At 38.3% G+C, this 15,575-nt stretch overlaps 1 protein-coding gene across 2 annotated transcripts in view; it reads left to right on the top strand.

Annotated features, from left to right (window-relative positions):
• The first annotated feature begins 4,507 nt into the window (after nt 1-4,507).
• Nucleotides 4,508-15,575, top strand: part of LOC127639834 (rho guanine nucleotide exchange factor 18-like) — a 55,995-nt gene continuing 44,927 nt past the window's right edge. The window contains exons 1-9 of one of the 2 annotated variants that reach the window (XM_052122096.1): nt 4,508-4,605; nt 5,260-5,717; nt 7,644-7,791; nt 8,062-8,188; nt 10,366-10,417; nt 10,644-10,688; nt 12,672-12,749; nt 13,084-13,195; nt 13,773-13,929. In XM_052122096.1, coding sequence (XP_051978056.1) covers nt 5,551-5,717; nt 7,644-7,791; nt 8,062-8,188; nt 10,366-10,417; nt 10,644-10,688; nt 12,672-12,749; nt 13,084-13,195; nt 13,773-13,929 — 886 coding nt within the window. In that variant the 5' untranslated portion in view covers nt 4,508-4,605; nt 5,260-5,550. Of the gene's footprint in view, nt 4,606-5,259; nt 5,718-7,643; nt 7,792-8,061; nt 8,189-10,365; nt 10,418-10,643; nt 10,689-12,671; nt 12,750-13,083; nt 13,196-13,772; nt 13,930-15,575 lie in introns of those variants that run through there. The other variant, XM_052122095.1, reaches the window with a different exon arrangement.

Here is a 15,575-nt window from a genome sequence, read left to right as displayed (position 1 = left end):
ACTAATCTTGCTAATCTTGAACAGCCTTTGTGGAACTATTCAAGAAGTGTATCATCTTGGTGGGCTAGGAACTTTATTGTTAAGTCTAGTTAAAAATGACTTTGCCTCACATATTTCCAATATCCATTATACTGCACTTACAAAAAAGTACTACCATGTTTTTGTGGACTCTACCATAATTATATTCTATGCAGTACCTTGGAGTACCATATAAGTACTATGGTTTATGAATTATACAGTATGATATTTATGAAATGACTATGGTATTGCTATCTGTTACTCTCAATGTACCATGATGCCACCACAGTACTTTTATGTCAGATCAAGGTGAAAAAGATGAAGAGAGTACAGTACGTGATAGTACAATATATTGCAGACTAATCGCACTGTGAATTCGGCGACAGTAGGTTGAAAGTTCTTCCATTGAAATTGGTCAGTGTTTACCAACATTTTAACCACTGCCCCCAGTGGCCAAAACTGGAAGTGCTGTTGAAGGTATGGGTACATATGAGCACCATTTTCTGGGTGACATGTCCACAGATTGGCTGAAAAAAGGCGAATTGCAGTTTTGGTTAAACCCTAACCCTGATGAGATACAGTCAACAGGAATGCATACCCTACACCCTTACCCAAACCCCCAACCCTAAACCTAACCATCAGTGGAATAAATATTTAGTTTTCGAGCAAAAATACAACCCCTGAATTACGCTAGCCTAGCTAGCCTCTGTTTCTGTGTATGCTATTACTTCCTGGTCAGAAGTGCCACGGGAAAATGTGATGGGGATGACGCTTGTCAGTAATTAAGGAGAATATGGTCGATTTCAGGGTACATTAACATTTGGAAGCATTATGTCGATTTCCCATGTGATAATATTGTATATTGGCGGGGCCGATAAAACAGCAGATATTATAGACTGTGGAGCGATGGAAAAGGGTCATGTGGTCTGATGATTTACCCTATTCCAAATCGATGGGCGAATCCGTGTAAGAAGGGAAGTGCATGAAGCGATGCACCCATCATGCATAGTGCCTACTGTACAAGCCTCTGGAGGCAGTGTTATGATCTGGGGTTGCTTTAGTTGGTCAGGTCTAGTCTCAGCAACTTTATGCAGCAATAAAATGAAGTCAACCTGAATGTACTGAATGACCAGGTTATCCCGTCAATGGATTTTTTTCTTCCCTGACGGCATGGGCATATTCCAGGACGTCAGTGCCAAGATTCATTGGGCTCAAATTGTGAAAGAGTGGTTCAAGGTTTGAATCTCCCATCATCAATACAAGATCTCGGCCAAAATTTAATGCAATAAATAAATGTTGTGTCGTTGCATAAGGCTGTCGAAACAATGCCATGATGAATGTGCGCCATAATCAAAGCTAAAGGCGGTCCAATGACATATTCGTGTATGCAACTTTTTTTTTGGCCAGACATTATACCTTGTTACCTTTTGAAGTACCCTTGAAGTACCGTGTAAATACTGTGCTATATAAATCTAGTCATAGGGTGCAATTGTGTATGTATATGGCACCATCACAGTACTTTTTTGCAAGGTAACTATTGTGCAAAATTCCCCCTATCCACATCCAGTGTTGTTTTTTTCTCTCTCTTGTACACCCTCCCTCTCTTGTGGCTCAGTTTAAGCCCCTGCCTCAGCGCCTCTTGACTATTAATCATATGTTAACTAATCCTTGCCGGTACTCTCAACTGATCCGGCTGTTGGACTCTAGTTTCCCCAGTCCCTCTTTCACTTGCTCACTCCTACGAGACCTGCACCATCCACATGGCAGATCCACCCTTGAACAACTCCTGGCCCTCGTTCTCCTGGATGAAGCGATGGTCCTTCAAAAGAGGTAGAGAGGAGGCGTCAGTCCTTGTCAATGTCTGTCATCTTTACTTTTCCTCTCCTCTGCACTTTTTCCCTTTTCCTCTGTGTTGGAAGTTTTGTAAAACACTAAACCTAAAAAAAGGTATTTATGCATCTGCTATAGTGGGAGTTTCTGGTTGTGAAAAACCACTGAGTAATGTTTTGTTTTGGCCTCTTTAAGCGAACAAAATTACACATGTCGATTCTGCAGTTGTTAGTGTGGTCGCCTTGCAAATGTTTGCTGTCATATAGTTGAGGAGGAACATTCATTTTGTGTCTCTAAGCCAAACAAGTGCCTAGTTGAGCATGCTACTCATCAAATGTTGCTTACAGTTGTGGTGCATAAGGCTGTTGCTGGACTGGTCTACTTGTGAATAAGATGTGCTCTGAAGGTGACGAGCTCTCCTGAGTCATGACTTGACCGAGTGTGTTAGCACATGATGTACAAAACAATGTTTTCACAGTCCTGACATTACTGTTTGACAGTGTCTTTACTGTAATATGTCTTCGAGGAAACACTGTGTTATACTGCTGTCATAAATTGGGTTGGGAAACGAGAACCACTTCTTATTAAGTACTGGCCCCATTTTTCATAAAATAGTGGATTATACCAGAGTGACATTGTAATGCATATATATCTGAAGTTTTTGAAAAATAAATGTTTAAATTGCACAGTAATTTGATTAAAAACTGTGGCGACTGCAAATCAGAATCAGGGCAAACGATTATTTCAGTCACTTGAAAAGAGAAAAATTTCATTTAATAGCGATTACACATCTAATAACATTAGCATAAGTTAACTAGCTGTTTATAACGTCTCACAACACACTCATTTTGATCCTGTGAACTGTTTATCTACTATTGCACTTACTATGACTTGAATCAATACATAAATGAATTAACATTCAGTTATTAGCTTTAATTTACCTTGGAGCAAATGTAGGGGTCGTTGCAGATGTTTTATGTTCATTTGGGAATGAAGGCTGACACAGGTTAATCCATAACATGCTGTTCTACAGATTTACTTAAAGGAGTTTTTTAAATAAGAAAGAACAACACTGTGTGTGTGTGTGTAAAACAGTAGCGTTCTGTTGTAGACCACCTAACTCTTGTAAAAGCGAAGAGGCCCTTTGTAGTATTCACCTTGAAGTGTATAAGAAGGGCCCAGCCTTAAAAGGATATTTGAACATGACAATCATCCTGGTACTTGTATAGTTTACATATCACATGTCCAATTCGGATACAAACAACTTTGCCATGCTTGGACTATATAATCCGTCTAGATGATTTACGTTTGAAAATGCTGTACAGTTCATTCATCGCTTGCGGACAGGGCATATTGGCAACATCGTTGGAGAAGATGACTTCTAGCTAATGGTTTGGACTTTGCCGTCTGTGTTTTGTCATAGCTCACATCATCAACACCATCATAATCATAAATCAGGATTCAACAGGAACTCGGAACTTTGGAAAGGTCTTTTATGCAACGCCCCAAAATAGACGGAGCATGCCTAAATTTATCTCCAAAAGAGTAGCCTTTTTGTCTTTTGTTGTTCTTGAGATTTGATGGAAAACTCAGGTGACACGTGGATTAGCATTTTGTCTTCACGCTTAAAAATAAAAGTTCTTCAGTGGTCCATAAGAAGAGCCATCTTCTTATCAACATCCATTTTTGGCTATATGCAGGGGTGTAGATTCCCCCATAAAACAAAAACAAGCAAGTACAACCACCCCTCCGCCGCACACACACACACACACACACACACACACACACAAATGCTTCACAATCCAACCCCCAATGTTACAGCCATATCTACGCCCTTGGCTATAGGGTTCTTCGGAGATTAAAAAAGTTCTAGTGGTTCTATTAAATACGTTATTCAGATCATAAACTAAGAACTTTATGATCCATAAACTTCAGATCAAGAACTAAGATATTAGTTCTTTCAAGAAAAGTGGTTCTAGATCTAGTGGTCCAAGCCCTACTAGGTTAAACAATGGCTCTCCAACACTACATCTTGCTTATGCTTTGGCACAGTACTCGTACATAAAAAACTGTAAGAGATATGAAGTAATTACATATCACCAGGGCTGGACAGGTAATCTGGCATACCAGGTATTTTCCCGGTGGGCCGACACACTTTGGGGCCGATCAGGGGCGGACTGGCCATTGGGAGAACTGAGCGGGGCGGTGGGTCGGCTTCGAAACGTGCCGAATGGGCCGCGATAAGCTCAAATGAGCCGCCACGTTATGCAGAATGGACCTCAAAACGGCGCTGCGATATGCAGAAAAGTTCAGTGAACACCCAGCCCCCCATGAGTTCCTATGGTGGAACAAGAGTTCACGATTAAGGGGCCATTCAGACAACACGTATTCTTGTGCTTTTAAATGATATAGTAAACGCGACGCAACGCAGGTGTATTGAGATGTGTTTTTAACTGTCAATATTCTTTCAACAAAAACTGCTATCAAAAAAAAGTGGAATGCTTGAAAAATATGGCACAAATGGTCAAAGACGTTCGTTTCGTGCAGGTTTACATTGAAAATAAGCTCATGCGGTCAGTGCTGCAACAGATGCATTGCTAATATTCCAATCTAAATTTGTGGGATTTGGTTCCAGGATCAGAAGGCAAACCATGCACTCAACTCCGTGTCCCCTTCTCAACAACCAGCTCCTCCTCTTCCTTGTCTCCAGCCTCCATCCCAGAAGACGTCTTCTTCAGCAGTACTCTTGAGGACAAGGTAAGGCTAATGTGTTGTATTGATGTTTGATAGACCAAAGTGTAGCACAAAAGGAGAAGTTTTGAAGAACACTGCTCTTTTTCATACAACCAAAGTGAATAGTAACTGGGGCTGTTGAGCTTTAAAATGGACCGTAAAAGTAGCCCGGAGAGCTGGACGAAGCCAAGCAACAATCACATTATATAAGCCACATACGGAAGCTAATATGGACAATTTGTATGATACTTTGGTGGTGCTTTATTGTCATCTTTTGAGCACAAGTCCCCATTCACTTTCATTTTATGGAAAAGAGTAGCGCAACATTTATTCCTAACATTTTTGTGTTCCACTGAAGAAAAAATAAAAGTGAATGACATTTTTTAAATTAAACTAAACTAACCATTTATTTGGTGCGGTGTAGTTGTAAAACTCAATAGTCATGAGTTATCACCAATGTGAAATTGAGCCCTAACCACAGGTTGTACCGTGAGTTGCTTTGAATAAATCTGCTTCTTATCGACATTTTTACTAATCTTCAATGGCTCGTTCATCACTAGCATTGGACTCTTTCAGTTCAGGATTCACATTATTAGTCATACAATGACCTCAGTTAGTGCTGTGTGTTAAGAGCTACCCAAGAAGGTCAGCTGTTCATTGACTTCTTGTTTTTTGAAGAACTGCTTGGCTGAGAGTGACGGTGAATGCAGTAGTGTAGAAGACCTCTTAGACTTCAACTCTTATCTGAAAGATTCAGAGTATTTCAGAGATCTCCAACTTGGATCCACAGTGACCGCTGACGTATCTGAAGATCAATTTCCTGTCTTGGCCACATCTTTGGGTGATAAGTTACCACCGTTACCTTCTCAGACAACACTAGAGAGTGGATCCTACCAGAATTCCTCAGCGTTCCACACTGGACAACCTTTGCAAATAGACCACACTGTGATTGCTGCTGGAGGTGAAGCCATGGACCGCTTGGTTGCCATCAGTATTTCAGAGTTCCAGGATTATCCTGGATCCAAGCAAGATGATGATTCAGACACGGAAAACTTTCCGATTTTGGTTCGGTCCATGTCCACATCACGTCGACACAGCTGGGGGGTACCAGTTTCGCCAATTGATCTGGGAAGAAGGTAAGACATGGTTCGGCACACGTCCCACTTTATAAATGTCTGAATGTCATTGCATTAGATGACAAAGTACAAAATCAAGTGGCGTCTGAAAACAAATGCAAATCACTTGGTTTGATTATTTGTTATATAATGAATTAATGGCAGAAACCATGGTTTAAAAATGTTCTATGGTGACACTTTAGTAAATTGTGGTAACAATAATATATATATATATATATATATATATATATATATACACAGATTTTTTTGAAGAATAATTAGGATTTTTATTTCCATAGTTTTGGTTTTCCTGTGTTATTACTTTACTTATACTAAAAATGACATTTTAAAATTATGGTTACTGTAATAAAACCATGGACATTCTGTTTTATTAATATTTTGTTAAACTATAGTTACTGGAGTAAAACCATGGTAAATTTGTGATTACTGTTGTTTTTCTACAAACACCATAATTTAACTATGGTTACTGTAGTAAAACCATGGTCAATTTTGAAAAGGAATGGCTAAAGCTATTACTCCACATTTTATGTGAGGGAAACAAAAATTATTGCGAGGTAAAGCAAAACATCTTGTGAATTAATACAAAATAATTGTGTGGAAATGTAAAACTTATTGCACAGGAAGCAATAACTTATTGCGATGGAACCCAAAATAATTTATGTGGCAACACAAAACCAATTGTAAATGAATGCAAAAGAATTGCGAGGTAAAGCAAAACTTATTGCGAGGTAACGCAAAACTTATTGCGAGGTAACTCAAAACTTATTGCGAGGTAAAGCAAAACTTATTGCGAGGTAACTCAAAACTTATTGCGAGGTAAAGCAAAACTTATTGCGAGGTAACTCAAAACTTATTGCGAGGTAACTCAAAACTTATTGCGAGGTAAAGCAAAACGTATTGCGAGGTAACTCAAAACTTATTGCGAGGTAAAGCAAAACGTATTGCGAGGTAACGCAAAACATATTGCGAGGTAAAGCAAAACTTATTGCGAGGTAACTCAAAACTTATTGCGAGGTAAAGCAAAACGTATTACGAGGTAAAGCAAATGTATTACGAGGTAAAGCAAAACATATTGCGAGGTAAAGCAAAACATATTGTGAGGTAAAGCAAAACATATTGTGAGGTAAAGCAAAACATATTGCGAGGTAAAGCAAAACATATTGCGAGGTAAAGCAAAACATATTGTGAGGTAAAGCAAAACATATTGTGAGGTAAAGCAAAACATATTGTGAGGTAAAGCAAAACATATTGCGAGGTAAAGCAAAACATATTGCGAGGTAAAGCAAAACATATTGTGAGGTAAAGCAAAACATATTGCGAGGTAAAGCAAAATTTATTGCGAGGTAACGCAAAACATATTGTGAGGTAAAGCAAAACTTATTGCGAGGTAACGCAAAACATATTGCGAGGTAAAGCAAAACTTATTGCGAGGTAACGCAAAACTTATTAGGAGGTAACTCAAAACTTATTAGGAGGTAACTCAAAACTTATTGCGAGGTAAAGTAAAATTTTTTGCGAGGTAAAGCAAAACATATTGTGAATGATTATGAAAAAGTATTGCAAGAGAACCAAAAATATTTGTGAGGGAACGCAAAACTAAATGTGAGGGAGCACAAAATAATTGTGAAAAAATTATTTTAGAAAATCATTTTTCTCCCTATCTACTGAAGGGCTCTGTACCAAATACTTTTAGGGGCCACCATACAGCATATACTTGTTGATGTTTTCACTCATTTGCCATATATAAAATAAATAAATGCAATTTTTCTGTTTTTTTTATTCTTTTTTACACAATCAGTTTCCAGAAATGTGATGTCACTTGACAATTTTTGAGAAGAGTCACTGATTGTATGCATGTATGTAATACATCCACACTGTATGCTAATGTGTGTGTGTGTGTGTGTGTGTGTGTGTGTGTGTGTTTAGGTTCAGTCTAGACACTACCGGCACAGACAGCGATGGAGAAAGGGAGGTTCAGTGTCTGGACAATAGTTCCCATTTACCATCTTCCTCCATAGAGAGCTCATTTGAAGAAACGCCTGGTGCTGTTGACTGTGAAAGCCCCAAAACACTAGTAACTGTCACAAATCTGCCTCTTCTTAAAGATCAAGCACCCAAAATGAAAATTCTGTCATCATTTACTCACCCTCATGTCATCCAAACCTGTATGACTTTCACTTTTCCGTAAATTGAATTACGTATGTAATTACAGTATGAGTAAATTATGACAGAATTTTCATTCTTTTGACACAAACAAACACTGTAACATAACTGAGAACTATATTCTTACCTGTAATGATTAATTTGTTTAATTCGTTTTCACATGGTTTGGTTTTAATGTCAGCAGCCGCCCACATCAGGCAGGACGGTGTATTCCAGATCTGAGATTCTTGCCACTGATGAAAAATCTCAAGCTGAAAGAGTCTCACGCATACTGGAAACTTCAAAGCAGGCTGCCAGAGAGGCAGGAGGTCAGTTCTGCTATTAGCCAGAAAACTGAGATTTTCAACTCCATTTCTAAATGCATAGATTCAAATGCCAAGTCCATTCCAGACAAAAACTATTTTACCACATTGACCACGAATAGACCCATACAGGTGTAAAACAATACAGGCCTAAAGAATTCAATATTATAATTAGTGGTGTTTATTAAGGCAAGCCAACACACTCTCATGGCAAAATCGTCAGATTCAGTAATTCGTATGATATCGTGCTACTGCACTCGTTTGAATCCCTACGACTTTCACTACAGCAATGACGTCGCTGGACATCATTTCCATCTAATATGCGACAATTACTTGCTTCTGTCACACTCAACAGCTTCCTATCATGTTTACACACTCTACTGATCGGTTAAGTGTAGATAAGGGGTTTGGGTAACGGCATGATATTAATAAGCATGTCCTTAATGCCTCTTGTGCGAAACTCTCGCATACTTCCGTATTAGACATCCGAGAATTTGCACGTGATGAAAACGTACGAGTTGTTGATAACAACATCGTCTGAGACCATACGAGATAAATTACCAACTTGTAAAGCCAACTTGTAAATTACGTAAGACTTCTATCGTACCTGAAATTGACCGCCATGTTGAGGAGAGGTGTGTTATTACTTTTCTAAGCAATCAAACTTTGATGTTGGCTTGACAAAGTTTTAAGTTTGACATTACAGTTAGCTAGCTAACTAGGTCACAGGACAGACAGATAGATAGATAGATAGATAGATAGATAGATAGATAGATAGATAGATAGATAGATAGATAGATCTTCCATCCATCGATCAGCAAGAGAGAGAGAGACAGACAGACAGACAGATGACAGACAGATGACAGATAGAGAGAGAGAGAGAGAGAGATACAGACAGACAAACAGACAGACAGACAGACAGATATATAGATAGATAGATAGATAGATTAGATAGATAGATCTTCCATCCATCGATCAGCAAGAGAGAGAGAGACAGACAGACAGACAGATGACAGACAGATGACAGATAGAGAGAGAGACAGACAGATGACAGATAGAGAGAGAGAGAGAGAGATACAGACAGACAGACAGACAGACAGACAGACAGATAGATAGATAGATAGATAGATAGATAGATAGATAGATAGATCTTCCATCCATCGATCAGCGAGAGAGAGACAGACTGACAGACAGACAGACAGAGGGAGAGACAGACAGACAGATGATAGAGAGAGATAGAGAGAGACAGACAGACAGACAGACAGATGATAGAGAGAGAGAGACAGACAGACAGACAGACAGATGATAGACAGAGAGACAGACAGACAGATAGATAGATAGATAGATAGATAGATAGATAGATAGATAGATAGATAGATAGATAGACAGAGAGAGAGACAGACAGATAGATAGACAGATAGACAGACAGATGACAGATAGAGATAGAGAGAGACAGACAGACAGATGATAGATAGAGAGATCGATATATATAGACGGACAGACAGACAGACAGACAGACAGACAATCTAAACATTATTAAAACAAGTCATATTTAATTGAAAAGCAAAATGGCATAATATTAAGTCTTGCTTTGAGTGAAATTGAACTAAATTGAGGTTTATGTTTAAAATGGAATTCAAAGGGTAAAGGCATTGTTTTCTTTATTTGTGTGTGTGTTTACCTCACTAAATCAACCAAGTCAGAGCTTTCATGGAATTCAGAGTTTACAACTTGTTATTACGAGTTCTTCAAAGAAGTCAGAATTTCTTAATTACAGTAATTCCGACATGACGTGAACATTTGACACAGTAGTCCAGTAATTAACCACCTAGCAACCACTCAGAACACCCTAGCAACCCCATAGAGATGCTCTGGTAACCACCCATAACACCCTAGCATTGTGGTGCACTAATTTTCTTAAGAAAATGTCAAAATCTACTTGGTTCTAAGTAAAAACAAATTTTAAGAGAGCACTATTAATGGATCTAAATCAAGGGGAAAATACAATAGGATAGTTTTACTCTAATGTTTAGTATTTTTAGTGTTTTATATTGAGTGTATTTCCAATAGTGAATCATGCCAAGTTAATTTGTTTACTAGAATTTGTCTAGTGAACTTCTGCTGTATTTAATAGCTTGTTAAAAATAAAGTCTTGATTTCTTTGTGTTACTTTGGGATTCCAGAAGAACAGGAGTCGGAAGAGGGGCTTCAGTCTGTGGAGGGACAGAGTCATGTGTAAGTTTCCACATTTATGTAACTACACAGAGTATCCCAAGATAATTTGTGTCATTGAAATTATATAAATTGCAAGGAAATATCATGGGGGAGTTGTGTGGCCCTTTATGTGTAAGCCAGGCCAAAATAGTGTTCTTTTGCTGTTGGGTTTATTTGGAAAGCAGCCCGAACTGTGTGCCCTCCTCTCTGCCGCACATACTCAGCCTCAGTGTCTTGTTTGTCTTAGGCTGATGGTACAGAAAGTTCTGCAAGAGCTTAAGCAGTATCACGGGTAAGTAAACAGTGTGAAGGAAGCCTGCTGCCCACCCATTCTAACCAATGAGTGGAACTGGCCTGTGGTGCATTTACAGGACCGAAATAAAAAAGCATTGTTTGTCAACTGGCTGTCTTGAACTTGTGTATGTTTGCATGTTTCTGATATATTTTTAAACCTGGAAAGGCTCTTTGGTTTGGGTTGTTCTTGTTTTATCTCAGAAACCTGCATGAATACTGAACGTGCTTTTAACAAGGTCATGAAACTTTTGCGAGATAACTGACGCACGCTTCTAACAACATTCTAGCTATATGTTTGTAATGGAATGCTAGCGTACTGCTTATTAGACACTTTATACTGCATGCTATTGTTTTAAAGAGTCAAAACAGTATGCTGTATGCAACGCTAAACTTTTAAATTAGTAGTATGCTATATTCAGTTTATTTTCAGTACATGCAAACAAATGCACAGATAACGACCATAAATGTAGGTAGGGACGAATGAGGTTAGGGGTAGGGGTAGGAATGGTCTTTAGTGGTAGGGACGAATGAGGTTAGGGTTAGGGGTAGGAATGGTCTTTAGTGGTAGGGACGAATGAGGTTAGGGTTAGGGGTGGGTGTAGGGATGGACTTTAGTAGTAGGGACGAATGAGGTTTGGGTTAGGTGTAGGGATGGTCTTTAGTGGTAGGGACGAATGAGGTTAGGGTTAGGTGTAGGGATGGTCTTTAGTGGTAGGGACGAATGAGGTTAGGTGTAGGGATGGTCTTTAGTGGTAGGGACGAATGAGGTTAAGATTAGGGGTAGGTGTAGGGATAGTATTTAGTGGTAGGGACGAATGAGGTTAGGGTTAGGTGTAGTGTTGGTCTTTAGTGGTAGGGACGAATGAGGTTAGGGTTAGGTGTAGGGATGGTCTTTAGTGGTAGGGACGAATGAGGTTAGGGTTAGGTGTAGGGATGGTCTTTAGTGGTAGGGACTAATGAGGTTAGGGTTAGGTGTAGGGATGGTCTTTAGTGGTAGGGACTAATGAGGTTTGGGTTAGGTGTAGGGAGGGTCTTTAGTGGTAGGGACGAATGAGGTTAGGGTTAGGTGTAGGGATGGTCTTTAGTGGTAGGGACTAATGAGGTTTGGGTTAGGTGTAGGAATGGTCTTTAGTGGTAGGGACTAATGAGGTTTGGGTTAGGTGTAGGGATAGTATTTAGTGGTAGGGACGAATGAGGTTAGGGTTAGGTGTAAGGATAGTATTTAAGTATTTAGTGGTAGGGACGAATGAGGTTTGGGTTAGGTGTAGGAATGGTCTTTAGTGGTAGGGACTAATGAGGTTTGAGGTTAGGTGTAGGGATAGTATTTAGTGGTAGGGACGAATGAGGTTTGGGTTAGGTGTAGGAATGGTCTTTAGTGGTAGGGACTAATGAGGTTTGGGTTAGGTGTAGGGATAGTCTTTAGTGGTAGGGACGAATGAGGTTAGGGTTAGGGGTGGGTGTAGGGATGGACTTTAGTAGTAGGGACGAATGAGGTTAGGGTTAGGTGTAGTGTTGGTCTTTAGTGGTAGGGACGAATGAGGTTAGGGTTAGGGGTGGGTGTAGGGATGGACTTTAGTGGTAGGGACTAATGAGGTTAGGGATAGTTGCTTGGTGGGTTACGGAGTGTCCATGCTTCACACTTTGGCAAATATTGTAGGTTATCCTGATCCATTCGTACATTTATACTTTCACAGTGTACATACTACGTACTACAAAAGTATTATTATTAGCAAGGCCGGGTCTAAGGAAGGGGGGGGGGGGCATTGCCCCCAAGATGTTCCTTATACCCCCCTAGAAACTTCCAACATCCCTCTCCCTGTCCAATGAAGAGAAAAAAAAGATCAAAATGCCCCCTCAAAAACTGTATCTTAGTACATGCCCTGATAAGTAGTATGGTAGAATGCCAATTGGGACCTATAGGGAGTGTTCTATTATTAAGCATGCATTTGTTTTGAATTAATTTAATCCTGATTTATTTTAGAGTTAAGCGCGGAACTTCACACACAGAGCGGAAGGAGTCAACAGCAAATGTTACGTGGTATGAATTTCTCTCCAATGAGTAAGTAATTTACCTTTACTTTTTTGCTATTGAAATACATTTAAAGGCGCTGTAAGCGATTTTAGCCATTTTACTAACTTCCTCAACTTAACTCCAAAGCGCCCTCCAAATACTTACCCGATGTTAGCTGAATGCAGAGAGTGTTTCTGATAGGCTAAAATAATGCGAACTGCTCGCTCGACTCATTTTTGCTGTTAATGCAAAATGTTATTTAATAGAAAGCAAAAGCCTACAGCACCTTTAATCTAGATATCATATTCATTTGTAGTGTGTCTGCTCTCATTCTTCAACAAATCTCTTGAATTTTAATTTGGATTGAACTGTAATTTTATAGAAATGACGAGGAAGAGGAGGAAAGACTAGAGCGTCCTGAAAGAGGCACTAAAGTCAAGCGCACTCTCAGTTCACTGAGGAACCGAATGACCGGATCCTTCAACAAAGACAAAGTAATGAAACACACACGCTGTGACATAACTTATTGATTTCAAAATCCTTTCCATTTCTGTAAAACATTTCTGCAACGTTTGTGTCACTGAACTTCCCCTTTTCAATGTGCTAAAGTACTTCATGCAAACTTGGGGGAAGTTGCAAACGTTTCTTTGAATCAGACAATGACCATTTGAATTAAAATATACATTTTTAACAAATAGATTGTTTAACATTTTGGTACATTTTACAACAAGGCTATATTTGTTATTAGTTAACATGAACTACTAATGAACAACTTTTTCAGAACTTATTAATCATTCCATTCTAATTTAATAAAATGCAGTAATTTAAGTAATTTAAGATATTTATAAATGTATTTATTTGCATTATTTTTATTCAATTCAGCACAAGTTCTCCTTTTAAGAAAATGTTATTGTTATTGTGTGAAAAAATGTCAGTAATTGATTATTTTAATAAAAAAAATTTGCATTAATTAAATATTGGTTAAAAACTTAAATTGTCAGTCACAGAGTCAAAGGCGTTTGTCTAAAGTATCAAGCTAATGCTGCACTTCTCTGATTTCTTGTTTTTCAGGGTAAGATTCGCGAGAAAGATCAGCACAAAGAGTGTGAGAAAGTGCGGCGCACCAGTGTTAGCGGCCACCAGCTCGTGCCTGGCTCATTCTCCTGCTGGGCTACATGTTCACTGTGCAGTAAGAGCCTGCAGCAGAAGCATGGCCTGCAGTGTTTGAGTGAGTAACACACCACTGCTAGCACACACACATGAATACACACCTATGCATGTGCGCATGTTGCTCGCTCCCCATGCAACACACACTGTTCTGCTTCTACCACAGCAGTAAACCTCTCCTCCTTTCAATGGGGCTTTTACATCTTTGATCTTTATATATATATATATATATATATATATATATATATATATATATATATATATATACAAAAAGTTATGTTAAAATTTATTAGTATATGTAGAAATTTACATTAACTAGGATTAATAAATGATGTAAAAGTTTTGTTTATTGTTCGTTGATATTAATTATTGCAATAAATAATGTTAATATATACAAACTTTTTGCAGTGTAGATAATATATTACTTTAATATTGCTTATAACTTATTACTTAAAACTACATTTATGAACTTTCCCACATAATGCTGTTGTTTACACACTACTTCATATTTATGAATACAACGTTTCGGTCATATGCATTGCCTGCCGAGGGCTGTATGACGAAAACATTGCAATATTAATCAAAATGAATTAGGCGGTTTTCATTTCATAAACTTGTTTTTCTCGTTTTTTCATTTCTTAGTTCTCTTTTTCTTATCCTACACACCTGTCAAGGACCAATCAGGTGTGTGAGGGATATGTTTGTATTTCTGTATAATGAAAGGGAATGGGGACTGGGCTGTCAAATTTCAAAACTAGACAGACAGACAGACAGACAGACAGATAGATAGATAGATGACAGACAGACAGATATACAGATAGATAGATAGATAGATAGATAGATAGACAGACAGATAGATAGATAGATAGATAGATAGATAGATAGATAGATAGATCACAGATAGACAGACAGATAGATAGATAGATAGATAGATAGATAGATAGATAGATGATAGATAGATAGATAGATAGATAGATAGATAGATAGATAGATAGATAGATAGATAGATGACAGATAGACAGACAGACAGACAGATAGATAGATAGATGACAGACAGACAGACAGACAGATAGATAGATAGATAGATAGATAGATAGATAGATAGATAGATAGATAGATGACAGATAGACAGACAGATAGATAGATAGATAGATAGATGACAGACAGACAGATAGATAGATAGATAGATAGATAGATAGATAGATAGATAGATAGATAGATAGATGACAGACAGACAGACCGATAGATTGATGACAGAGATAGATAGATAGATAGATAGATAGATAGATGACAGACAGACAGACAGACAGACAGATAGATAGATAGATAGATAGATAGATGACAGATAGACAGACAGATAGATAGATGACAGACAGACAGATAGATAGATAGATAGACAGACAGACAGACAGACAGAATAGATAGATAGATAGATAGATAGATAGATAGATAGATAGATAGATAGATAGATAGATAGATAGATAGATAGATGACAGACAGACAGACAGACAGATTAGATAGATAGATAGATAGATAGATAGATAGATAGATAGATAGACAGACAGACAGACAGACAGATAGATAGATAGATAGATAGATAGATAGATAGATAGATAGATAGATAGATAGATAGATGACAGACAGACAGACAGACAGACAGACAGACAGACAGATAGATAGATAGATAGATAGATAGATAGATAGATA

This window comes from Xyrauchen texanus, chromosome 48 (assembly GCF_025860055.1).
Source record: "Xyrauchen texanus isolate HMW12.3.18 chromosome 48, RBS_HiC_50CHRs, whole genome shotgun sequence".
NCBI lineage: Eukaryota > Metazoa > Chordata > Actinopteri > Cypriniformes > Catostomidae > Xyrauchen > Xyrauchen texanus.
Note: the sequence above shows the minus strand (reverse complement) of the source record. Positions and strands in the feature narration are given on the sequence as shown.